Consider the following 26,114-nt stretch of genomic DNA (forward strand, 5'->3'; position numbering starts at 1 on the left):
TTTGTGGTAATATGAGTTTGTGTGAGTGCTGATGTATCATACTTTGAGGACGGCCAAGTAGGTTTATTGTGTTAGCACCAGTGTTGATGTGCAAGGAGTACATGTAGCACAGTGAGGTATTTAGAAGTGGTAAGAACTATTTAATTTTATTACCACAGTTGTTGTAATTAGTCCTAAAACCAAGAGATGTCTTTGTTTTAATCTGCCTCATTTCCTTTGAAATTGCCTATAGACACAGAAGCTAGCTTGCTAAACTGACAAAACACAAGTTTGCTTCCTTAACAGCTTTACAGTCTTTACTGTGCTCTTGAGAAAATGGGAATTTATTCAATTCAAATATATATGTATAGTGTCTTTTATGATAAAAATAGTCTCTAAGCACTTTACAGAAATCCAGAGCCTGACCACCCCAGGACGCAATTAGACATGAGGTGTTAAGCTTGAGCTTTTCAGCCCCAGCTGCCTCTGTCTGCGCTGGTCACATGACCCTGGCCCAGCTATTAGAAGAGCCTTGATGGGCTCAGGAGGTGAAAAGGTCGCTGACACTGTAGCACTCCTCTCTGCTCTTGAGTGTTAAAAGGTGAAAAAGGGGTCACTGGAAATGATGATGTGTCAAAAATAATAAAACTGATTGATTTGTGTGCTGCAATAACTCTCACACAATGGTGGCTTGGAGCCCATTGTGTGAGCCTTACTCCACAATCCTGCTCCACTTCATCATCAATCATTGTCTCAAATGAAGCAGATTTTAGTGGAAAATTGCTCCCCTTGTATGGCTGCGTGAGACAAATACAGCTCTGCCGCACGCAGGATGAGGATAAATGTCTTTGCATAATTCTATATTCCCACGATGGCGTGTTTGACATTGTTCCTGTGCCCTCTCTGGTGAAGAATCGAGGTACGCCTCCCTTGGCACCGTGGCATTAGACACCAGGAAGACTAACCTTGTATAATTAATGATGTAAAACGAAAGAAAGAAAAAAAAAACCATCCTGTTCTAATTGCACTTATCTTGTTGGGTGTTTTATTCTGTCCCTGAAGGGATTAATTACGCAGCAGAAGAACCATTGTTGTTGCTAAATGCAATCCTTTAATAAAACACACTCTGCGGTTCAAGGTGTGTGTACTGTAGTGCTCTACATAGCACAGCCTGCATGCCGACACGCAGCATTTAGCGTAGGTCTGAGTTACTCTTGAGTGATCTCCAGCTTCGTTGGTTAAACATGCTCCTGTGTGCCACTTCAGTGATTGTAATGATACAGTAGAGGCATCTGGTGATAAAGCGTAAGGAAAACATTTTCATTAGCAGACACTTGAGACAAGTGTTTACAACCAGCACTTCAGAAACACCTTTACATGGGACTTACAAGTAGAGCACTGAAGGAGCATGTACATGCAAGAGGAGTGACACATTTACCTCTCAACAATTACACACTCAGGCATGGATCACATGGATGCCTTTGTTAGAACAGGTCGGTGTTTTAGACCTCCAAGCATCCTGTACCAATTCATGAGATGAATCCCCCCCTGTAATGGTGTAAACCTTGTCTAGCTCGTCCCAGAAAACAGAGGCTTTCACCTCACCAACAGCTGTCGCATAGGTCTTTCATCTCTGGATGAAGGTGTTGAACACGAGTCTCATCCATGTTTACAAATGGCTGGAGAAGCTCACATTGACTGGTTGTGCTGGTATCTGCGTCACCTCAGGCCCAAGGAGTTCCAGAACCTTCCTGCCATGTCTGAATCCACCATACTGTAAGAAAGAAGCACCTTTTCTCCTCATACACCTCTTTAAAGTGGAGAACCATGAGAGCTTTGAGGCAAAACATCAACTTTTATCTTCCGACTGTATGTCAACTCCTCCTTCCCTGGGCCACAAACTTATCAATCGCTCCCTGTGCAGCAGCGTTTGACACATTAATCAGACATTTACATCACTTCTATGACTCTGTCTACCTCCTGTGTTTAATTATAGGAGCTGAGAGGTGACCGCTCTTTCAGATTACGGTAGCTTTTTCTTTGGTCTTTACACCAGACACTGAAAATATGACACACACTTTTAATGGCGGCTGCCAGATGAGACCTGATGCAACCTGCTGCTGACACACATCTCACGGCGGAACATCATTCTCCCAAACCGTCTGCTGCCTCAGACTCTGCGGTGAAGATGTGTGACCTCAGACTGCCACTTCAGTAAGCATCATTACCCTCAAATTACACATACATCCACTCAACAACTTAGGACGTATTTCAATATCTCCCATTGATCCCAGACGGGATGTATGAAAACGACTGTGAGGTGTCTGCCTCCAGGGTCCACTTAGTACTAAGTCCAATAACAGTTAGACTCCCGGCTAATGGAGAGGCTTATCAATGTGCGTGCTACAGACTGTCCGCCGATCCCAACTCCCCCACCACCTCCATCCTCCGTCCTCCTCATCCTTCAGCTTTTTTTTTTTTGCTTTATACCCATAATGAACAATCAGTGCTGCTCACATTATTGCACATATGAGATTAATTTACTCCCTGCAGTACACAGAGTGATGTTATTACAGGAAAATCAATGTCCCTCTTGTTGTTCTCTGGGGCTGGACAGGGTGTATGCACATCTGCTCTCATAATACAACTGCTGACCTTGCTGTCAGAGAGTGAGCCAGAGAGAGGCTGCCGCGAAAAAACGGCCGACTGTGTTGTTTATCAAAGCTTTATCAAGCCTCCCTGCCCTCTCATAGACGTGTGACATCAGATTGTGGGTCAGCCAGCCAGGGTGCACTCCAGCTGAGAAAACGCCCGCATATGGAGACAGAGCGCGATAACCTTCATAGATTTAGATTGCTGCGAACATGGCTGTGTGTGTGTGTTCAGCAGAAAGATTAAAGATTGTAATACAGTTCAAATAAAATGATATGATCTATGATTCATAAGACACAATAACTGATCTCTTCATGCTCAGGTTTTATTGACTGCCATCATCCTAAATGCACAATAGACCTCCTGAATGACCCTTTGACCTCTTTGTAGGGGACAGGTCCGTATAAAGAGAGGGGGGAGGGGGAGGATAGAGGAAGCCTCCATGTTCCAGTGAGTTTGTTCTCTCTCTCTCTCTCTTTCTCTCTCTCTCTCTCCCTCACAGTGTTTTTTTTTGTAAACTTGAAGGGAAGCCAGCAGGATAGATAAAACAACTGTCATGTCAGTGCACGCCAGCAAACGCCATCCAAGGCCATGTCAATAAAAATAACCTACAATGAGATTCAGGCCAGAAATAATCAGACACGCTAAGCTGAATATAGGTTATCCTGAAAGTCAAATGTCTCAATTCGCAGACTTCCGTACTTACAAGTGCTAATTCGAGTGCTTACAGTAAGTGTGTACACACCGACATGTGCTGTGTGTACCTGGATGGTATCAGAAGGATATGTATCATAAATATGTATAGAAATTGTTTATGTGTCACTGAGAATATATATCAGATGTGGTCTATTGGTTTATTTTAGCAGTCTGTAAAAACAAATGTGGAAGAATGTGAAGAAACAGCTGTTTCTTCTGTTTAAATTCATACATTGTGTGTTAACAGACCTTAAATAAATGTTAAAAAGTGATAAATATTGATTTGTAGGATGTAAAAACATGCTGAAAACGAATCATAAAACCTCACTGAGCTCATTCTGTTCTGCTGGCAGCACTAAATGTGGATTTAAAAAGCTGCTGCCGTGAGGGAGGACCTAAAGCTGAACACGATTACGACCTCTAAAAGTCCCCGAGCCGCAGCTTTGGGTCCGCCTGACCCGCCTGCTGCCGTCCTCTCCGTGCTCTCAGCTCTACCTGCTGCTGCTGCTGGAGGAAACAGATCTCCCAGACTGTGCGAGACAGACAGACAGACAGACAGACAGACAGGCGGATAGACCGACGAGAGACACCCCCGCATAGTTTCCGTCAGCCGGGTGACGTCTCCGCCTCTCAGCCCGTGTGCAGTGTGACGTTACAGGGGCTGGAGTGGAGCCTCTAGCTGCATCTTGTTGACGGTCCGTCAGGCTTTTCCAGTACTGAGAAGACCCCGGGCGAGTGAGGAGGACGACCGACGACACGCAGCGTGCAGGCAAGTCTTCACCGTTTTTTTAACAAATGACCGCTGTTTAAACGGAGCGTTTAAAGATGGAGGTCTGTCCGTCTGTTGATATCTGACCCCGGTCTGTGATTAACGGTTAAAATCCTGCCTTCAGTCGCTGCCGACGGATGGGGGGGACGAAGCTAACCTGCTTTAGCCTGCCGTGTCGCTCTCTATCGGCGGGGGGGGGGGGTTTAGCCTGATGTATGGTTAGCGGTCCGCTCGCTTAGCCTGTTTTTTATCGGTCACTACGCTGGAATAGCCTGGCTTCTCTTCCCTTATCTCTCTCTCGCCGTCCTCGGCGGACACTGCTTTATTTTTTTATCAGAGTATGTGTTGGCGGAGTTGGGTCAGGTCAGTCTGCCGTACTGGCGTTCTCATTGCTGTGTGTGTGTGTGTGTTTGTGGGGGGGAGAACCGGGTTAAGTTAGCCTGCTGTCTGTGCTCTGGTTAGCCTGCTTCATAGCCCACTATGCTGGTTAGACCGCTTTATACTCCGATCCCACCAGGGTACGCTAAGCTAACTAGCGCTTTTAGGGTTAAAGAGGATGTTTCCAGACTGATGCGCGCATTTGGACACTTTCACTACACGCCTGCGTCAAACAACATAACCTATATTGAAAATAATGGTTCAGTCAACCCGTGCTTCATTTGACCGGGGATTGGGGGGGTTCTGTTTCTGTGACAGCCGGTCTACCTGTGTTTTTAACATGAGGGCAGGTCGTAGGTTGTAAACCCCGTCACCAATGTCCCCCCTCACCAAAATCGGCGTGTGCGTAACGGCCGACCGCGGTGTCTTCCCTTCCCTTCCCCAGACCAGACCAGACCAGACTGTAGCGTAGACAGTGAATGTCATTATCAGCACTGTCTGCATACCAGTGCCGAGCCAGCAGAGGAGGCGAGGTACAGCCTGCAGACTGGAGGAGGAGGGGGAGGAGAGCGGAGCGGAGCTGGGGCAGCGCTATACGCGGTGTCCTTGCAGCAAAAAAAAAAAAAAAAAAAAAGACGTGGATGGTGACGTGAAAAATATTAGACAGAAAGGTGTCAAATACACGGTCCTGATGTTTGGTAAATAGCTGCGGGCGTTGTGATGTCTTCACAGAAACGCATCGACCAGATCGGAGCTTTACGCAGCCACCGGAGTTCCGATCATGCAGTAGTATATATATATATATATATTTATTTTATATATTTATTAAATCGACCTCGGTGGTATTTGCCATTAGAACGCCCACAAACATCATCCTGGTTCGGAATGGAGCTTGTGGTTCGCACCGCAGCAGCAGCAGCAGCACCTCGGCGGAAAAAACGACGGGATGCTGAAAATTTGCAAACGCGTGAAAATCCTTTAAATGTGGTCATTTAACCGAAAGTGTGTTTTTTTTTTTTTACCATTCTGACAAACCGAAACTTCCATTTGTTGTGTGTATTTATAAACTCAGGCTGGAATTTATTTAATCTGCGTGTCATTTGTGTCATATTGCAGCAGTAGCCATTATTATTTTAAATTGGGGGGGGGGGGGTACCATCTTAGTGTTGTTTACCTTATTATAAAAGCCGAGAGTATAAAGGTAGTGGGGGGAAACACCGCTTTCCACAACACTGTATGTCAAGCTGTGCGATCACTGAGAGAAGGGGACGACCGCTGTTAACGCTTTTATCAATTGTTTTTCATGGAGTTGATGGGGTCAGCGTGGGGTAAGCAGACCTAAGGGGGAAGGCACAATATGGCTGGGAAGGACACTTTCATTTGCAAAGTGAAATGTTTTTGTGTATCAGCCTGGGATTAACAATGTAAAATGTAAATGGGAGAAAAGGCGGGGTGGTGAATTTCACTCATCTTGTCTGGTCAACTGGTTTTGCTTGTTAAAATTCTCACTTGGAGCTGGAAAGTTTTCTTCAAAAACCTTGATGCAAATTTCCTGTGGGGTTCAATTACAAGGGCTGGAAAAAAAAAAGCCGTGTGTTTGTGTGAAGTATGGTAATGGCCATTTGGTTTAGTGGACCATGCTAACAGCCATCGACCTCTTCAGCCCCACAGCAGGGAAAGCATAAAACATTTAAAGTCCTTATGGGGATTTCATGCTCCACAGCCTTTTTTTTGATGGGATCATTTTCAGTTTGTTTATCACTCTGTAGGGAAGGAATTGATTTTGTATAGTTTAGGTTGTGGCTTATTTTTTTTCTAAATTTCTGTTTTTTTTTTCATGCTCAGGCATCGGATCAGAACATCGAACACATCTGTAATCATCATGCATGTGTCTACCTACCAGAAGATTTGTGGCATTTGAAAAGAGCTAAGGAGGAAAAAAAAAAAGACTTAGAGGAATACAAGACTTTGGTTCGCAGACAGAAACAACAACAACTCACTTAGAAATGGCCAGCACCCAGACCAGTTTGAAAACCCCTTTCAAAGACTTGAACTCGTTCAAGGGCAGCATGAAACGTCTCTACAGAGAGCGACTGGAAGATGCGCCTATCAAGAAGCGAGTGATGGCGGAGATCCACCTGAAGCGGCGGAGCTTGGATTCCCTCCCCAAATCTCCCAAGGTGAAGAGGGAGCAGCCGGAGGATCTGCGCCATGACTCTGACATGGATGTGGAGGGCCGGGCAGAACTGCATGTGGTGGGCTCTGCTAAAGCCCTGGACCTGAGCCCAGGGCTCAAACACACACTGGCCCAGTTCACCCTCAGCAGCCAGAGCTCTCTTGGGGGCCCAGCTGCCTTCTCAGCCCGAACAGGCCACGAGCATTCCTCTGCCGGCATGCCCCCCCTGCCCTCCCCTCCTGTACTGGGAGGGGGCCCTCTGCTGGTACCCTGTGACAGCTCCACTGAACTTACCCACTCTCTGCTGGAAGGAGAGTCCATCTCCTGCTTTGTCGTTGGGGGTGAGAAGCGGCTCTGCCTACCCCAGGTGCTCAACTCTGTGCTCCGCGACTTCTCTCTGCAGCAGATCAACACTGTGTGTGATGAGCTCTATGTCTACTGTTCACGTTGCGACGCTGAGCAGCTGCACATCCTCAAGGTGCTGGGCATTCTGCCGTTCAACGCACCTTCCTGTGGCCTCATTACACTGACGGATGCACAGCGGCTGTGCAACGCTCTGCTGCGTCCCGGGGCAGCCTTGCCTGCTGACCCCAGTGGTAAGCTGTCGGCCCAGGGCCTGCTGAAGGAGAGCGAATCCAGCTTCCAGGTGGAGCACCAGTGCCTGGGAAAGTGCCAGGGTCTCTTTGTGCCCCAGTTCTACACCCAGCCCGAGGCACCATGCATCCAGTGCGTTGAGTGCCAGTTGCTCTTTTCGCCACAGAAGTTTGTCATGCATTCACACAAGTCTCCTGATAAGAGGACCTGCCACTGGGGCTTTGACTCAGCCAAGTGGCCCTGCTACCTGCAACTCGCCAGGAAGTACCAGGGGACCCCTGAAGAGCCCAAGCTGAAGCAGCTGCTGGACGAGGTCAAAGAGAAGTTCCACTTCCAGCTGAAGAGGTCGCTAGACAAAGTAAGTGTACCTCTGAATGCTGTGTCAGCTGAAGGTGTCATTCATCACTCTGCAATTGGGCCAATTAAAACTTCTCTCTTGCCTAATGTGCTTGCTAATGTGCTTTTAAAGTCTTTGAAAATGGCTGATTAGTGGACACACTGTTCTGTGACGGCCCGGTCTCAGGGTTTGTGTATTAGGCAGCTTTGAAAACACTACTCTGCGTCTGGTGTTTTCTTAAACCAGCGATGACCTAGTGTGTGTGTGTCTGAGCCCTGGGACAGGTGGTGACAACTGCCCGGTCAGGTCTGATCAGACGAGGTTAGGCCAGCTGGCCACAGCTGAAGGGGAAGTGCATCATTTGTCCCCTTGGGTCACTTGGAGGTCAGTGAGAATGTCACTGAACAAAAGGCCGATACAGGAAGACACTCTGAAACACATCTGCTGTTAGTCGGTCCTTTAAAAATAATTTTCTGATTCGCACAGGGTGACGCCAAAAAAGAAAAAAATCAGCTAATATTTTATAAACTATGTGAAGAGTTGTTTAGCAACTTGGGTACAGTACAGGTGCTTCTTGAAATAGGAATGTATCTCAGTGCAGTGAAAACCATGTAGTTTTGGTAGTGGAACATAAGACAGTATTAGGGACCCTTTTACCTCCAGGCAAAACTGAAATTGAAATTGCTTTATGGCATTACTTCTAGTTGCCACTAAAGGCCAGAATGCTGCAGTCCTCCATCCTTTTTATTCATGCTGTGTGAACAAAAAAATCATGTCAGTGCAATATCGAAGCCACAATGGCAGTGTGCATATTGAAAAGTCAGCGTTCAAAGGGTGGAAAGGCATTAGATTGTTTCCCTGCCATTAACTGGTTTATGTCTCATGACCTCCCTTTGACCACAGTGCACCACCCTCTCTGTATTGTTTTCTGGGTGAAGGTGGGGTTGTGTTTTTGTCTGTTTGGTGTGGTTTGTCGTAGTAACAGTTCAACTGTTACTAAGTCGTTTGTCACTAACGATACTGTAAGCACTTTGTGGCGTGTATGTGTAGTCTTAAGAGGGTCTAAAAGACAACACACCTGCTTTGTAAATACCGTCCACTGTCTCGTCTAGTCTTCTTGCTGCATTTTTGTCCTGCCTCTTCCTAACTGTCCTCCTTCCTTTCCTCTGCCTGGGTTTGAGGTATGCATCTTGACAGACATAGACATTCTTTCTCAGAAACACAGACATTTTAATACCACAGAGGAAATAAGCGCTCAGAGTAAACAGCAACGTGTGCAGACCAGAGACGACACATGTACCAAAACATAATGTCAAGGTGGATCTGAGCGAGTCCTCAAGTCCGTGATTGCGCTTGTTTGTTTCCATGCCACTCTCTGTGTGTGTGTGTGTAATGAGCTGCTAGCTGGAGGATAGTGTGACACATCTCTGTGTCTTACTGTCTCACACTTTGCCAGGCTCTCTGGAGCCTCTGTCTCACCACCGTTTCAGGTGCTGTCTCGTCTCTGTGCGGTGGTCTCTCAGTAATTATCCTCCCCTTTTTTTAATCTGTGTGGTATTGACTAGATATTACCTTGTTGTGTTAATTTTGAGCGGTTGACTACAGTCCCTAACCCTTTTAAAATGGACAACAAAACCACTAACATCTGGCTTTTGTTTCCTGTGGGAAAGAAAGCATTCAGTCCAAGATCGAATGACACACGTGTAGGCATACTAGCTCCATGTAAACAACAATGTAGACAGGTCACTAGATTGCTTCCATGTCTGTTCAGGTGTTGCTCACACATCTTTCAGTCAGCGTTGAGCTAAAAACCCACATATACACTAATCGTTTCAGTGTAACTACTGTATTTGTGTAGACACACAAAGTCACTAATGGCGAAATTCCTGGAAAGACAAGGGTGCATGGTAGTCTGCAGGAAACTGGTGAGGATGCCACCTCACCCCCTTCCCAAACGGATGGACGAGTGTGTGAAAGGTCAGAGAACAGGGGGACATCGCTTCACTTAGTCCAACCACTCTGTTGTTTGTGTATTTGAAATGCAATGAAAGTGTGTGTTGGACTGAGCAGGAAGTGAAGCAGACGGACATGTCTCTCACCCTGAACATCCTCCAGACTCTCAGTGTCCAGCCGCCTCCACTGCACTGGCTGTGTGAGTCATAGTTTCCACATCCCAGTGGATGTTAGTGGAAGGCTGGCCAGGCAGCTTATGGTCACACATACTTTTAAGAAAGATTACTCGCCTCTGTGTGTTAGTCTAACCCTGAACGCAGACCGTTTTCCCAGTGGCCCTTATTTACACACAGTGTGAATGTGCACATTTACAAGCAGTTCATAGTTTCACCAGAGCCCTCTGGGACCTCCTTGAAGAGAAGAGACAGAAACAAGGGGAGCCTTCTGGAAGTTTTTTTCCCCACTTTCTCCAATGGCTACTAGTCCCATATCCTGTTTGGATTGTTTGGTTTGAGAAGGTGCAGTTAAAAACTCCTGCTCTGCATAAACAGCGCTTTGTGGCTGGAGGCACTGCTGCCCCGTCTATTGATCCCTGCTGTGTAAATAGAGTTTGCTAGACAGATGCCACCAACAGACAGCAACAAGCTGAAACCTTATCAGAGCAGTGTCTTTAGTATTCGACAGACCATGAGTTCATTTTGCCTCAGGAGTTGTGACAGACACTTGTACTTTAGACTGAGGCCGTATGTGTCGTCATTTTTAATAGCTTTATTTTTTCCGACACGACAGGAAGTAACCGCAGTTTAGATTTCATGATCGCACTCACCAACATGTGAAATTGCAATGCATGTCATCAGACACTGAGTTACCAAAAATCCCCACTTGTAATCACAAGTTTAAAACAAACATGCTTCTACTACTCTGTGGATATTTTGAGAGTATTTCTGTAGCAATTTAACAATAATAAAGTTTTTATAACTAATATGTATTGTTGAGAAAATGTGTCCGAGCTGATATTTTGGGCTTATTTCTGAATGTTAATGAGAACAGAGCCGCGTATGGCTTATTTGCCTCAGCCTTGTTTGTTGCCTTTTGCTGGCCCAGAGTCAGAAGTGTCAGACGGAGAGAACAGCCTTCCTCTGTCTGTCTCCCTGGCCGGGCTGACACAGTGGCTGCGGCACAGACGGCAGACAGCTGCATCTCTCTGGCTTCCTCTATTTTGCTATTTGGAAACCAGTGACTTCATTACCACAGACCAGAGCAGCTGCACTCTGTGGCTGTCTCCTGAGCTGTCTGCTCTGTCTGTCTGTTTGCTTGTCAGTTATTCTCTCAGGCTGTACCTAATTGGATTTTGGCAGGCATAACTAATCATTCACTGTGCTGCCTTTGCTGTCTTTCTCTCTGTCATCTCCCTCCATCTTAAAATCCATCTTCTATCTGCTTCTCCTGGGTTCATGTTTTCACATCTTGACTTTTGACCTTCAGCCTGCTGCCATCATTCACTCAACACCATCCTCTACTGCTACTACTAAACCAGACAGTTCTGCTGTTTCCCACATGTATGTGTAAACAGTCAATGCCCCCTAGGCCCCAATCAGTGAACAGCAACAAAGCAAGCAGCCAAATGACCCAATAAGTCAATCGTTACATAAGCAATAAGACCACTTGTGTGCGTCTGAGAGGCAGATGAGAGGAAAGGCCAGTGGCTATCGATCCGGTCTCTGACCTTGATGGATGTGGGGAGTTGCTGGATGACACGTACAGTGAATAAAGAAGGAGACAGGCCACGAAGGAGGAAGAAAGAGGAAACAGAAGAAGAGTGAAATGAGGCGACTCAGTTACAGGGGCTGCAGCCAGTGTTACATAAGCGTTCAGACATGTGCACCAGTCTTAACCGCACCTCTGCTTCCGCTGTTGTCTGTCTTCATTTTTGCCCCCCAGAAAAGCTGAAGCAATGTCAAGCAGACACACAAAGGGTGTCTGTACTCAAGAAATGTGCCATTTTTATGAATAAGGTAAGGGTAAAGAAGAAGAAGAGGCCAAGTACAGGTTGCCACAGACAGCTCTTTGGTCATCTTCCACCAAACGTGCCTTGTCCATGGCCATCAGGTTGTTAGAAGGGTGCTTGGACCCGAGCTCCCCTTTTTCAGAGTTGAAAATTAACCTCCCAAAGACCTGAGCTGAACCACAAATCTGGCCTGTAACAGCCCTCTTGGTTGGCCAATCACATGCCTGCTAGCTCGCATTTCCCCAGCTAGCACTCTCCTCTTTGCCCCCCCCCCCACCCCACCCCACCCCAAGACACCCATACACATATTTCCATGTCTGTTTGTGCATTTTCCAAAGAACAATTATCCACTTATACTGAATACACAGCAACTTCTTTGAACACTGGCCCAGAGTAACCTACAGTCTCTTTAACGCCTGTATGTAGTTTGGTGTGGGAGACTGTGTTCCCTGTGCATAACAAGCCATCCCTTGGCCAGTGTTTGCTGCCTGTTGTAAAGGGCTAAATGGGGCCCCGCAAGGTAGGAGGGGCTGAGCCGAGGGGCCTCTGGTATGTCACCATCAGGTCAGTGCCAGTATCACAGCTCCATAACAGCATAGCAGCTTACTGGAGGAACGCCAGAGTCATTACTTCTCAGTCTTTGTCTTAAACAGATAAGAATCTTTTCAAGTTTTAGGTTTCACACGGTCACCCGGGCCTCAGCCACATTCATTGCACCATCTCTGTTTTAGTAATTTAAAAAATGTACCAGAGGTGAATATTTCCTACCGCAGCTGCAAATTCTTATTTTTAAAGAGTTTCCTTGTTGGTCGGACTATCGGCACAGATAGGTCCATCCAGATACAGCGGAGCCTCTGCCACGTTTGCCAACAGTCTCATAGACTAAACAAACTGGCTGAGGCCCTCCCAGCTCAATGTCCTGCAGGATTTAAAAGGGCCCTGGACCGACAGCCTGTTTGCATGCTCACTGTGCTCTAGCTCTTCCCCTTCAGGACGTCAGACCACTTGGCTGTTTCTCTGTATGAATGAGGGGGGTACAACTTCAAGCAAGACTATAAGGAAGGTGCCTGGGTCAAGGCATGTCTGACTCGCTTGCCTCGGTTGTTTTGCGTGAGACTGGAATAATGAGGAGTCTTGGTATTAATTAATCAATGTGTTGATGAGAAGATTAACTGTTCACTGTCTGGTCTCCATGGGAGACAGTCAGACGAGCAGGTTGTGTGTGCGTTGGGGGCAGGGTATTCTGGGAGGTAATACTGTAAAGGGACTGTGGGAGACTGCCAGCCTGTACGTGTTTTGTGCAAGCAGAGGGAGTGTGTTTGCATTTGAAAGACTCTTCTGTGCCGCCCTTCCCGGTGGGAACGGTGATTAATGAAGATATAAATGGAGAAGCCCAGAGAGACGGCGCTTTCCATAGGAGCACCATATACACGACAGACACACACACACACACACACACCATATAGGCACAGTCTCGCTCGCTCATATTTTCTCCCACTGTCCCAGTCTCCCAGACAAGGAGATAAACACAGGATATCAAAGCTGTGTCATAAGTCCCGCTGGGCTTCCACCCGGCGCATCCACGACACATTAAGCCCAGCCACTACACTGATCAATTATGCATGTTGCAAACATGGGGAAATCAGGGGAAAATAGTCAGCCTGTACTATTACATGAATCCCCATCTCTCCACTTTGCCACTAATTTATTTGCCTGTTTGGTAATGGCTCGTCATTTCCATATGGAAGTGATTTTACTGGCGTGTACGATTAGTTGTCCATGTTCTTTAGTCAAATGGCCTCATATGCCTAATCTACATGCTGGTAGCGGAGTTACGTGCTGCCTTGCTAGAACTGCTGCTGAACTGCACAAGTGTGGGTGAAACAAGTGCCATTTTTTTGTTTTGCCTGGTCTTCTATCGCTTTCTGTCGCCGCCTTGCCAAATGCTGATGTGTTTATCTCACTATTATTCCCCACCTGCAGTGATGCCGCTCATGGGAGTCATCAGTCTCCCTGATATTTCTTAAGGCAGACGCACACATGCAAGCATACCGACTTCTTTGCCTCATATCCCCTGGGGGTCCAAACAGGCTCATCTCGATTCTGTAAATAGAGGACTTCTGCATCTGAATTTCCCTCTGGATCCACGGCAGCCCCATTGCAACTCCTCACGGCACAAACTAAGTAGTAGACGATCCTTGAGGTCGTTGACCTCTAGATGCAATTAATTACCTAACCGCATTCATAAAATGTATACGGTGTATTTATAAAGTACACTTCAGCCATTGAAGCCTGATTAAAGATTGCATGTGTTGAAACTGGTGAGTGCACTTCAGCTTCCTGACGCGCAAGCTTCAGACAAGCATCTCCTCAACTGTCCCCAAGCAACTGAGTCGTGTGTGTTGTGTGTGTGTGCGCGGTTGAGCATGTGGCACTTCTTTGCATGTCCAGCTCTTTTTTTCTGGCCTCATATGAAAACAGCCTTGCTGCTGGGGGAGACTTGGCCCTCGCTGAGTCTTACTGTCCTTGACTTCATTCTTTTGAAGAGTTCAGCATTGCCTTGTGGTTTACAGTCTGGCTACAGTATAACCGGTCCTATGACAAGTACACTTTGTTATGCCAGACATTTTCTGTGTCATCACTATCAAAATGTACTGGCTGAGACACATCCTGATCCCAGATGAGGCCATATGCACAGTGGTTCACAAAAAGTGACTCATGCTAAATGAAGAACTCTAGCCTTGAATGTGATGATGGTACAGTTTTGGCAAGGGTTCTTATTCTGTCAGCTGCTTTGGCAGACAACCAAGCTGCCTCATTTACTAGTCTGTAAAACCCACTGATAAAACCTTAAAAACAAAAATCAAAAGTTGTATCTTTGAATGTGATGACCCCTTTTATGATGGCCACAAATTTACACAGTAGGTGTATGGTCTCAAGATCAGATGAGACCATTTGATTAAAGGAAGTTAAAGGGTCAAATCCAGCCAGACACACAACCAACGCCAGCCCACTTCCTCCCCTTAACTACGCCAACCCTATCCTGCAGCGTGAGTCATTGTGCTCTGTCCATGCTTGCGGTTTGCTCTCCACTCATCAGCGTCTCTGTGGAGCCAGGACGAACATTTATCACCTTCCTGGTCTCTCACTCAGTCTGTTTGATGTACACCCAGGTGTGTTCACTTAGAGCTCTGACTCAACTGTAATGAGATTTACCAAACCCAACTGCGCTCTTCTAAGGCTGCTGTCAAGCTTGCCTCAGACTGTGTTTTGTGTGTTAATGAAGGAGGTATGGTGATTGAATTTAGTGTAGATTCACCTGTCATAGTCTCTGGTGAATGAATGTCAGTGCAGACAAGACGGAAATTAATAGTAGCCTAGGGCCAATTTCTAGTGGAATTCTCTGTGCAGGTTTCATCTGAAGTTTCTGGCTGTTTTCAATAATTCAGTTGAGCAAGATTAAAAGTGAATGTAACTTGTATATTTTGTAAGTCAGAGAGCCTTTGTGAGAGTAGAGAGAATGGTCATCAAAGACTGAAAAGCAGAGCTTGTGACAGCAGTGGAAGGAGAGTCATGGCAACTGATGGATTTGCATTACGGAGCTTTTTGTGTGTTCGTGTGTGCGAGGGAGAGACAGTTGAGCCCGAGGGGCCTGGACAGCAAAGCCAAGCTGCCCATGCAGAGAGGGGCAGTAGAGGCTTCAAACAAGATCCTGCATGTAATATGGATGAGACCGGCGTTCCCTGCAGAACAGTCAGAGGACCTAGGGCCTGTTTGGATTTAACTTTCTCTCCCTCCATGTGTCTATGATAGATTTTACCCTGTGGGGCATTTTGGCCAGGTGGGGCTTTTTCTTTGTAGCACTCTCAGTGTATCATGGGTCAACCTCTTTACCTCTAACCGTCCGTCCTTCCTTCATTTTACTCTCCTCGTTCCCCACCTCTGGCCTCACTGCAGACAGTGACGACCAACCAAGCATTGACTTTTACTGCAGTATACCACATTACAGCAGAACAGCCTCCTGTCCTGAGGAAGAAGTAAACAAAGCGCCAATCGATATGTGGCCACGTACGAGGTCCAGTAAAGAAGGGTTTCAGTCAGAGGCGACTCCTGCAGTGCAACACTTAAACCTCTCATTTAAACACCTCCTTCACTCTGAACCCCGTTTTCCTGTAGGCATGTTTTAGGGACATTTAAGACAAATTTTAATCCATTAATGCTGAATTTTGGCTGTACATTACAGCCTCTAAATGTGTGTTAGAAGCAGGCATCAGTATGCATTTAGAGTTATTTTAGTGAATGTTGTGTAGTTTATCGCAAGGAAAGAGGGTCAGGCAGTGTCTCCATTTTGTGTTTTCTCTCTGTAGTGATAGCAGTGCATTGCTGGCTTGCTGACAGCCTCTCTCGGCTTTCAGTCTGCTTAGCAACGCTTGTCCTCTCTCGGCAGCTCTCTCACTCCCCTCTGTCTCCTAGCACTCCGAGTTGTTTCATCCATTTGAATAGTAAGTCAGCTTCTCTTGATGTAGAGCACCCGGCTCGCTGATTTGTGATTTGGTGTTTCGTATGCACATCTGTCCCCAATAGCAAGAGTGAACCAGTAACCTACCACCACACAGCACCCCATGGCAGCAGAATACCCTGGAGAGGTTTTCTTTGGGATTTTAAAGATGTTTAAAGCACACAGACACATGCACACACTGGCCCAGATGAAGCATAGATGATGATGAGTACAGTCACAGACAAGGCCAGGGCCCACTGGCCTCATTCTCAGTGGATGTATCCTTATGGGAGCATGAAGTGTGTCTACTTGTGTCTGTGCTCGTATGTGCGCACAAACAGTTTGCTTGCAGTGAACTACGTCATCCTCCTACATTGCTGTTTGATGGAGCTGTTGTTTGATTGGAGGTCTGTTTACTGGCGTGTGCATCTGTATGTGTCACTCTCCTCTTCTCACATAGGTGAGCCCCAAAAGCTTTGGTAATTTTTGTTGTGGGGAAGGAAAACGGAGTGCAAACACCCACTTGTACTAGGCTGCTGTGCTAGAGACTGTCAGATGTGGATTATTTTTTAATGTCTTTCACACACTCCCAACCAACTCTTTGTTAAAGAAACATGTGCACATCCAGACAGGACTGGTCTGCATCTCTTTGGAAAAATTACAATCATGGCTAGAAGCAGTTGTAGACATCGTAAAAAAAAAAAAAAGTAACAAAAACAAAATTGGGAGCTATGTTTATTTCCTTTTTACAGCCTCCACAAACCACATAATCCTGCAATTCAAATCAATTGTAGAAATGCTGCAGATCAGACGAACCTGCTAAATTTTGACCACATGATTGATAGTCACAAGTGAATCAATCATGGTGGTCTGAGAGCAGAATACTTTTTTTGGCGAATCTTTAATTGTGATGTGTAGAAAAAATATAATTATTCAAAATTATTATTATCAAAATTTCATTAAATAACATGATTTAAAGCTTAGAATTGGTTGGATTTCCTAAAACCCAATGCATTTAAGGTCTGTATGTCCCCTTTTGTGGTTCAGATGGTTAAGAGTTAAAACTATAATAAAAACTTTGTGGTTAGACAGTCTGTTTTGCATTATGTCTGTCTTATTATTAAAATAGGCAGGGCAACTAAATCACATTTCAGATCTCACTCTACATATTTCCTTTCTCATAGGTTGTTTATAAATATGCCTTGTCTGTTTATGACTAATAATCACAATGCTGCAGTCTGATGATCTAAAGTGTGACATAATTCAGTTATACTTCTCGCCTCTGATGCAATGTCTGCACAGGATGTACAATTGGGGGAAGGCCTTTGAGTAATGTTTTGTCATTGCCACTACAACAATTATATCTGGCCTTATTGTCAGATGTCTATAAAAGTCTTGCGTGGTAAAGTACTTTATTTTGGAGTTGGATTAAGCATTTGTATTTCTCTCTCTCTCTCTTACTTAGACTGTGTATGTGTGAACAGGATGTTTGGTTGGGTATAACCTTAGCCTGAGCAGCCTACCTAGTATATTCTAGCCAGACAATTTGTCCATTCATGAGGTAACATTATTACAACCCTCTGCATGCTCTGCTGCGAACATAGACTGGAAACAGCCACCTGGGATTTGACTGTGAAACATGAGAAATGAAAGAGTACAGGGAGAGAGATGAATAGAAAAAAAATTGATCATACGAGCTTAGAGGCATCTTTTATGTGAAGGATCCTAGAGAAAAATTGTTGCTGGATTCCAAATTAAACCCCTGTCTGTCGTAAAGCTGAAGTAGGTGGATGGTAGATGTGCGTTTATAAGGGGAAGATTCCTCGCCATCCCCTTTTATAACTCACTTCATTTTCTGCAGTAGTCTCTGTCCACTGGGTCCCATTGGTTCTAGCTATCAATGCTGTGGTGTGTGTGTGTTGTAAAATGGCTGATTAGAAGTGTAGCTACGGAGGAAGGAGCTCAACATGTTGGCAGGGAGGGGGGAAGCTATGTGTATGTGCGTGCGTGTGTCTGTTGACGTGGATGGGATGACTGTCTAGACATAGTGCCCATGTGGCACAAAAATGTACTCAAGGCCGGAAGCCAAAGCAAGTTTGCGAATGAACCTGTCCTTATCTGCCTCTTTATGTGTGTGGTGTGTGTGTATATGTGTGTGACTTGGGCATGACTAGTCTGGCAGATGCTTATCTGTGTGCTTGTCTGGCTCTGGCCTTTCTTTTAGTGTTTGGAAATGGGGAGGAACAGGTGTGTGTGTGTGTCTGTGTGTCTGGGGGTGGTACAGACAGACAGTCACATGTTGTGTTTCTGTGTCCTTATTTGTCTTGGCTGTCTGCCTGCCCCCCTTTTTTATTTCCTGTTTCCCTCTGACACCTGTTTGTCTATCCGTCCACCTGTCAGACCTGTCCTCATCTGCTCTGTTTAATTACCACGTTTTTCTGTACAAAACTAAAGTGAAAGAAAGATAAGCTGAGTAATACCCCTTTGAGCACATACGGTAACAGGTATTACACACATTGACAAACAGCTTTTTAAGACGAGATTAGACTTTAAACAATTCATAAAAAAATATGATTCTGTAAGTGATGACTCTTGGACCTGAGACAAGGCGCAGTCATCTCATTTCACGGTGCTGCTTGAGTTAATCGGATAGCCGTTGCTTAAAAAAAAATATATATTCCTTTAGTTGCCCCACTTTGCTGTCGGGTTCCCTTGTGGGTTGTTATTGATTTGGCTGCTGAAACAAAGTGTGGCCCCCAGTCCGTGGATAAATGGCTTATTGGATTAAGACCTCAATACAGAGGCCTCTAGTGTCTGTGGCTGTGTGTGTGTGTGACCATCAGAACATTAGACTCCACAAAAACACACACAAATCCAGACTCTAAAGATAGGCACAAAGTCTATACATGTCATTATGTCATGTTTAGACTTTTTAGGGAATATGAGGAATCTGGAGATAAAAAAATGAGAACTGAAGAGATGGGACTGTACCTGATTGCTTCAATATCGTGTTGTTGCATGATTCAGCCAGGAAGTATATATGTCTGTGTATCTCTAGCCTGATCTTTGACACAGTTGATGACTGCAGCAGTACAGGATGTGGTTTAGAAACAGACAGGGTGTGACTGACTGCCTCAGTGTCTGTGTGTGTGTGTGTAATACTTCATTCCTCCCTCACTGTCTGAAGCAGAATGAAAAGGCACCCAAATAAAGGCTGCTTACTTCCTCCTTTGAGAGGAAAAGGAGAATGATCTGCAGCACTCTGTCCTTCACTGCTGCCGACTGCGCCCCCCCCCCCCCTTTTTTCTGAATGCCAGGCACATGAATGGTTCATGGAGGAGGAGGAGGAGGATGAAGAAGAAGAAGAAGAGGGGAGGATGGGTGTTTTTGTCCCTTGAACTAGATTGTGGCACTTGCCTGGGGTTTATTTCATACCGGACTACTGATACCAGGGTGTTCAACAGATGTGAAGACAATTGTGCCCAACAGTGTATTTTTGTACATGCACATTCACAACGCACAAGCCTGCTGCGCTGGGTTGAAAGGTCATATCAAGGCTTGGACTCTCTTTATTATGCCCTAGATAAGATTGGCCATTAGGCTTGTCGAGACCGGTTCTGTTTGTTTGTGTGTGTGTGATTGTGTAGGGAGGGTTTTACATGTTTGCCACATCAATAGTTTATTTTCTAAATAATTTGCACATGCTGAGAAATGCTTGAAAAGGAGTGCCACACTCTTGTTAATGAACGTATAACTTTTTTCATTTTCCAATGAATACCAATTCAGATAAACATGGCATAGTGGCCCAATGCCAGTGTAGAAATGAATAACGCTTACATTAAAGAAAATGATTTACACATTCAGTGTAGTAAAATACGACATGTATAATTTGTTGTTACCAAACCTATTATGCCCATACAACTGTAGTTTGCACTTGATTATGATGATAATCAAGTGGCCAATTTTCTAAACTGGAAAACTGTTTGAGACAAGTGTACTCACTGATGCCTGATACGTCTCTGTCGGAGGCATTTCTGAAACTGGTTTTGTCATATTTCTGTTTTTCTGTCACATCCAATCATTTTGTTTTCGGCCTTCACAATCATGTAGTGTGGCTGAAGTATGAGCAGCGACCAGTTGAGGTTGAATTCACAGATTAACCCTAGTAAATGTATTTCCGTTTTGCTCCTAAATTTTTTAAAGTAAGTGCCAATTTGCTCTTCGGAAAATGCATCACTGTAGCGTCTACGTGTGTGTGTGTGTGGGGAGATGAGCCATGTATGCGTTTTATTATAGATGTATGGAGACAGCAGCACGAGTATTTATAGCCGAAAGTAACTGTGCGTGTGTTTATATGCACCGAGACAGCAGTCATCTGGAGATTCCACGTGACTGGAGTGCAGAGTCGGATGGGGGGCGGTGGGGGGAGCTTGACCTCGGACTTGTTTGCATTCTGTGTGGCAGTGTGTCAGCCTGTGTCGATGAGTCTGAGGTAAAGAGCGGTTAGAAAAGAGTCATCTTGACTTCTGTTAGGATGAGCAGCAGCTGGCAAGAGCTGAAAGAGACTCGCTTATGTATCCTCTGCAGTCTTCTGCTACAGAGGAACTGGGCGGCTGTCAGCTTTTTGTGAAGTTGAAAGCCTTCACCCTGATCAGAAATCAGCTCCTCATGAATGGCATGGTACTGCTTCAGCTGCGCAGCCAATTATGGTATTCAACGCTCTGAGCAGAATTTCATTCTTAGCTCAGAATTTCTGAGTACTTGCAAAGTTCCCAAAATTAAAAATTCCTGCTTGTTATCATGCATTTAAAATGCCCCATTGCTGTAAATTGCAAGTTAAAATGACAAAAGAATAAGCTGTATTCCTGTATTACTCTCTGCCTGTGTACCAGACCCCATGGTAATGTACGGTCATCGATGTCTGTGTAGTGGAGTGGCACTTGTTATTGTTGGATTTAACAGCACTCAGGCTACACAGATACAAAAAACACTTTCTACTCCATTAATGCGTCTGCTGTGGAAATGTCATGTGTGCTAATGGTCGGGGACCAAACTGAGGCTCTGAAAATGGGTCATTGCAAAAGTTCACATGGCCGTGTTCGCATCTAGAGCAGTAGGTTTTTGTTGAGCTACATAGTGGTGGGATGGACTAGCGTGTGGCTGCAGCAGCAGCAGGGCAGACTGCTGGTGATTAGGAACAACAGGGCAGAGTTCAGCTGAGTGAGTGTGTGGAATGCTAATCCACATTGTCATAAGGCAAGCTTCAGCCTGACAAAAGGGCTGGAGACAGGGCTGGTGGTGGTGGTGGGGGGGTTGGGGCTGTTTGTGTGTGTGTACACGTGTGTGTCACAGAAGCAACCCAGATAAGAGAGGTGCTTCATTATTGCAGATTAGAAGAGAGAAGCAGAGCGGTGTGTTAATAAAGCTAGGTGGGGGGTGGGAAGGTGGAACAGACAAGGGAAAGACATGCTGGAGGAGAGGAAAACAGTTGTGTTGAAATGTGTAAACGTTTGCACCTGCACACATTCATTAAGGAATAGATGGCACAGAGCAGCAGGAATAACGAGCAAGGGTGTGTGCGTGTGGGCGGTGGGCGTTAAGCTGTCAACTGTCAGGTAAGCAGGAATTACAGGGAGAGACAGGGGGCCATTAGTGGAACACACACACATACATGTATGGTCTATATGTGGACACATGTACACATGTGTAGGCTGCATCTTTCACAATCATAGCTGATTTGATGCACTCTTGTCGCAGCCATGTAGAGCCCCTTTTACACTGGATAAAAAAAACCCAGTAACAAATAACAAGTGACAGGCAACATGCTGGTTTGTTTACGAGCACTAGGCTTGTGTGTAAAACCCAAGACTATATTATATGTGTGTGTATGAGGAGATGGTCAGACATGGCATTAGGAAAGAAGAAAGTCATCCATTTTTAGTAAGTGTACCTGCATGTAAAAAGTGTGAAACACTACCAATGTCCTCTATCCCAAGAGCTAATTGGTCCTCACAAGTGTAGATATATAAATACACACATGCGTGCAAGCATGCACAGGCACACAGGGCTACCTTTTTAATGAGCTGTCGGTTGTCTCATCTGCTGTCAGAGGGGGGGTCAAGCAGATGAAAGACCTCTGGATGACCTGGTGTTAATGCCGCTTTGGCCCTGTGTCTCCCTCTACTATAGTATGTGGTTGTCTCACATGCTTGTGCAGGGAGAGGGGGGGCAGGGACCAATTTGAGATTAGGAGAATCTATTAGGGAGTGCATCCAAAACACACATACAGGCAAGCTTTATATTGGAGGGAGTCCAGCCACCTCACAGACACAGTACTGCGGTGGTTTTATTGTTATTCTGTCAATTCTCCTCTTTCTTTTCCCTCCTTCCCTCCATCCCGGCCCCATCCCACCATCACACACTCTCTCTGCTATAGCCCTCCCCTCCCTCCTTCCCCTTCTTTCAGTGCTGCAGTGATGTCTTGTGGAGAGGAAAAAAAACACCAACCACAAGCACTCGTAGACGGACGAGCCCCCTTCTGTATACACACACAGAGACGCACCTGGCTCTGCATATGGCTCCAGCATTTTAGATTTGCATGCAGATGCTCATTCATCCATGCCCTTGTAAATAAGGGACTATCCCCTATGTACACATGAATTCATGCACAAAACAGCACCACTAGTGGTTGTTTTTATGAACAAATGCACAAACAGTTTTTTAACATGTTTTTTAGATTCCTGCAAGCTACAGTCCAAAGCAGAACATAATTAGTTTACAGTGATAGGGGATAGATAGCAAATCCTTGCATTTTGCTTCATAAAAGTCATTTATCATTGATTATATGGTGGTGTCATTTTGGAGATTTGATCATTAAATTAAAAAAAATTAGAAAAAGCTGTTAAATAAGGTTTCTGCTGGACTGTTGGCCAATATAAATGGTCAGAGCTAGTGTCACTTGTTTCAGTAATTTGCCAGCATTGTTTTGAAGCCATTTAGCTCTGGTAATGACAGCGTCTCTCAGGCAATACAGCACAGAGAAAAATCCTTTAGTCCAACTGATGAAAGGCTGGCTGTTTATTATTCACTGTGGATGACTGTCTGTGTGCATTCCGTGGATAAACGTTTATAGATGGCTTTAAAAGGCTAGTGTGTCAATTATTGAGGCTTTCTTTAACCTCTAGCTCTCCTTCTGTCCTTATTTCTGCTTTTGCACGTTTCTCTTCATTTTTCTTATTCTATTCTTCTGCATCCCATTCTCCTCCCACCTCTATGTCTCCCTCCTCCATCTGTTCTCTGTTGGTTGCTGTGGGCTACCCAATGGCTCATATCACATTGCTAGAAAATCTGGTTCCTCCACTGTCCATGTTTCATGTCAGTTTGGTTGAAAGTGTGTGTGGCAGCCTGTGTGTGTTTAGAGTCAGACCCGTCTGCCATAGATAAGCATCAACTCCATCAGCTTGTGGCCCCTCACTGTGCGTGTCCTGGATTTGCTCAAAAAAACGCACACAACTACAGGACGCACCGGCAGTGTTTACTGAACACACTCAGAGGCTCGGAGCTGTCGCAATGATCCATGAATTTTCAACACACACAAACATACTTGACTTGAGGTTGACTAGTCGTGTTATATGAAAACCAATGAATCACACACGGAAGCACTATAATGACAGACTATCATCTTGGCTTTTCTTGTGTTTTATTCATGGGCCTTCCTCAGCGGGCTCATTCTGTCTCTACCCTTAGCTTATCCATTCGCCTGCCCCCTCCGTTTTCCACAGCACTGTGTCACTGCTGGCTCAGGCCATAGCTCACGTACTACCATTCACTTTTAATGCAATTTGTCTCAATTTTCTATCTCTTGGATGTCATTTGTCTCTTTTTCCTATCGTTTAAATGCCATTTGTCTCTATCCTGCCCCCATGTGACCATTCGCCACAAGTAATTTTTTTTCTCTCACCTTGTTCCCAAGCTTCAGAGTCAGTCATTTTAATTGTTTAGAGTATTCTGACAAATGTATCCTGTTATGCATTGTATGTTACTCTGTTGTGTTAAATCTCAGGGTGTGTTTGTGTGTTTAACCACCGTGTCCCTCTCTCTCTCTGTCTCTGTGTGTTTCAGAAGGCAGTGGAGGAGGAGGAGAGCCAGGTGAGGAAATCCTCGGTAGATATCTGCTCCACCACTGACAAGCTGGCCGATGCCGACCTTGTGAGAAAGGTCAGTTGTCAGCCCCTTCCCTGTATGCATCTGCCCGTCTCTCAGTCTCCCACCCCCCCAATCCTCTAACAAACAGGTCAGCTCTCAGGGTCACCACCCTGACTGACACACCCCCCGATCACCCATTCACAGCGGCACGTGTCTCCTCTCTGACCTGTCAGGAGACACTTTCATGCAGCTGCTGGGTGGTTTCACCTCCCCCCCTCTATCACTGCACACACACACCTCCTCTACATGCAGGGAAGAAGCTCTTTATCATGATTAGCTTTTTCTCTCTCGTGCGCACACACACACACACACACGCATGCACAGTGTCTCGGCTGATACCTGATGGATGATCCCTCATTCACATGTATGCATGCATATATTAGGTTTATTAGATTATGGCTCCAAGAGCGCCATGTGCAGTGCAGCACATTCCCGCCTCCTCCTGCTGTTCTTCTCCATGTATCGATGTGTATGCATGTGCGTGGGCCTGCATCTGATTGCTATTGTAATAAGTCATGTATTCAACTGTAAAGTTGATTCAAAGATCAATAAATGTGGATAGAAGAGCTGCCATGATACCTAACTATAACACAAAACCCAATATGTTGGTGCAGTGTGTCTCATATTTGTGTGTGTGTTTTTTTTTTTTTTTTTTGCTTTCACAGGGGAAATCATCTCCGCCCACTCTGGTGTTCAACCGTCTGTTCTCGGACATCAAGGAGGAGCCAGGACACCCCACCCTGGTCCATCCCAGGTACTACATCTCATCAACCTGCATTCCACTACACGGATGTAACCTATTAGAACATAACACTGATTATCAGATAAACTGCATGAGATATGTGATAAATTATTAAAATACAAGGCTTGAAAAGATCTTTTTATATAAAGCAGGAACAAGTAGCCTTTGACTAGCTAGAACCAGAAGGTGTATGTCATTTTTAAAAACTGAGTGTGTTTACATGCACATTAATATCCAGATTTTATGTCTTTTTCTGGTGATGATCATATTCAGGATATGGTGTTTGCATACTTAGTTATTCAAGTTGACAGCAACTAAAAATCATGCATAAAATGGTTATGGGTGGAGTGTAGAGTGTCAGAAACTGATTGCAGAGATGCTGTTTGCAGTAATTGCTCAGCATCACATCTGAAGTCAGGTGTGCCCCTTCCTTCCTTTTTACACCTCAAAGCACCTTGTTTTCTCTCTGCTGGCACTATGTTTCTCCCTCCATCCTTACTGCGGGGAGTGCCAGCCTTTTGTTTGTGTATGACTGATAGCAACCAGTAATCTGGCCTAGATTAAATCCTGGAATTAGATAGTTTATGGTGCCATAGCATCATGTGACGACCTGTGACACACTGGCTATGCGGCCGGCTCGCAGACATCAGGCTAGACAAATTGGGTGTGATTAGCACTCCGGTCACTTGACAGCATCACATGACTGCTGCACTTTTAAACCAGTTCAGACTTGCTCTGTTGCATTGTAGCATTAGTAATAATGAAATGCCCTGCCACAGTCGGACATCGTGCCAGATATGTATAGCACTTATGATCGTATTTGGGTTGCTACAAGCATCCATTAGTGGTACACGTGGCAAATACGAGCCAGGCTTACATTATTCAATCACTTCTGAGCCGTTTCATGTGAAGGGAGTTTCAGATTGCCATTCAGGCGAGCAGGCAGTGCTTCGTTTCCATGCAGAGGAGAAGGAACAAGGCTTGGTTGGTTGTGCTGTAGTTGTGCAGGCAGAGTCCCACTGAGCTGTCATGCTTAACCTAGTTCACTACTCCAGCCTCAGCCCTGTCTGGAGGGGACTGTTGGTGGGGGAGGGGTGCAGCTCTCTTCTCCTCCCCCTTTTCTATCC

The 26,114-nt window shown here is 45.4% G+C and overlaps 1 protein-coding gene across 1 annotated transcript in view; it reads left to right on the forward strand.

Annotated features, from left to right (window-relative positions):
* The first annotated feature begins 6,322 nt into the window (after positions 1-6,322).
* The window catches only part of skila (SKI-like proto-oncogene a), a 28,657-nt gene continuing 8,865 nt past the window's right edge, over positions 6,323-26,114 (forward strand). The window contains exons 1-3 of the mRNA XM_028427152.1: positions 6,323-7,602; positions 24,162-24,257; positions 24,911-24,999. Coding sequence (XP_028282953.1) covers positions 6,481-7,602; positions 24,162-24,257; positions 24,911-24,999 — 1,307 coding nt within the window. The 5' untranslated portion in view covers positions 6,323-6,480. The remainder of the gene's footprint in view (positions 7,603-24,161; positions 24,258-24,910; positions 25,000-26,114) is intronic.

This window comes from Parambassis ranga, chromosome 17 (genome assembly GCF_900634625.1).
Source record: "Parambassis ranga chromosome 17, fParRan2.1, whole genome shotgun sequence".
In the NCBI taxonomy this organism is placed as follows: domain Eukaryota; kingdom Metazoa; phylum Chordata; class Actinopteri; family Ambassidae; genus Parambassis; species Parambassis ranga.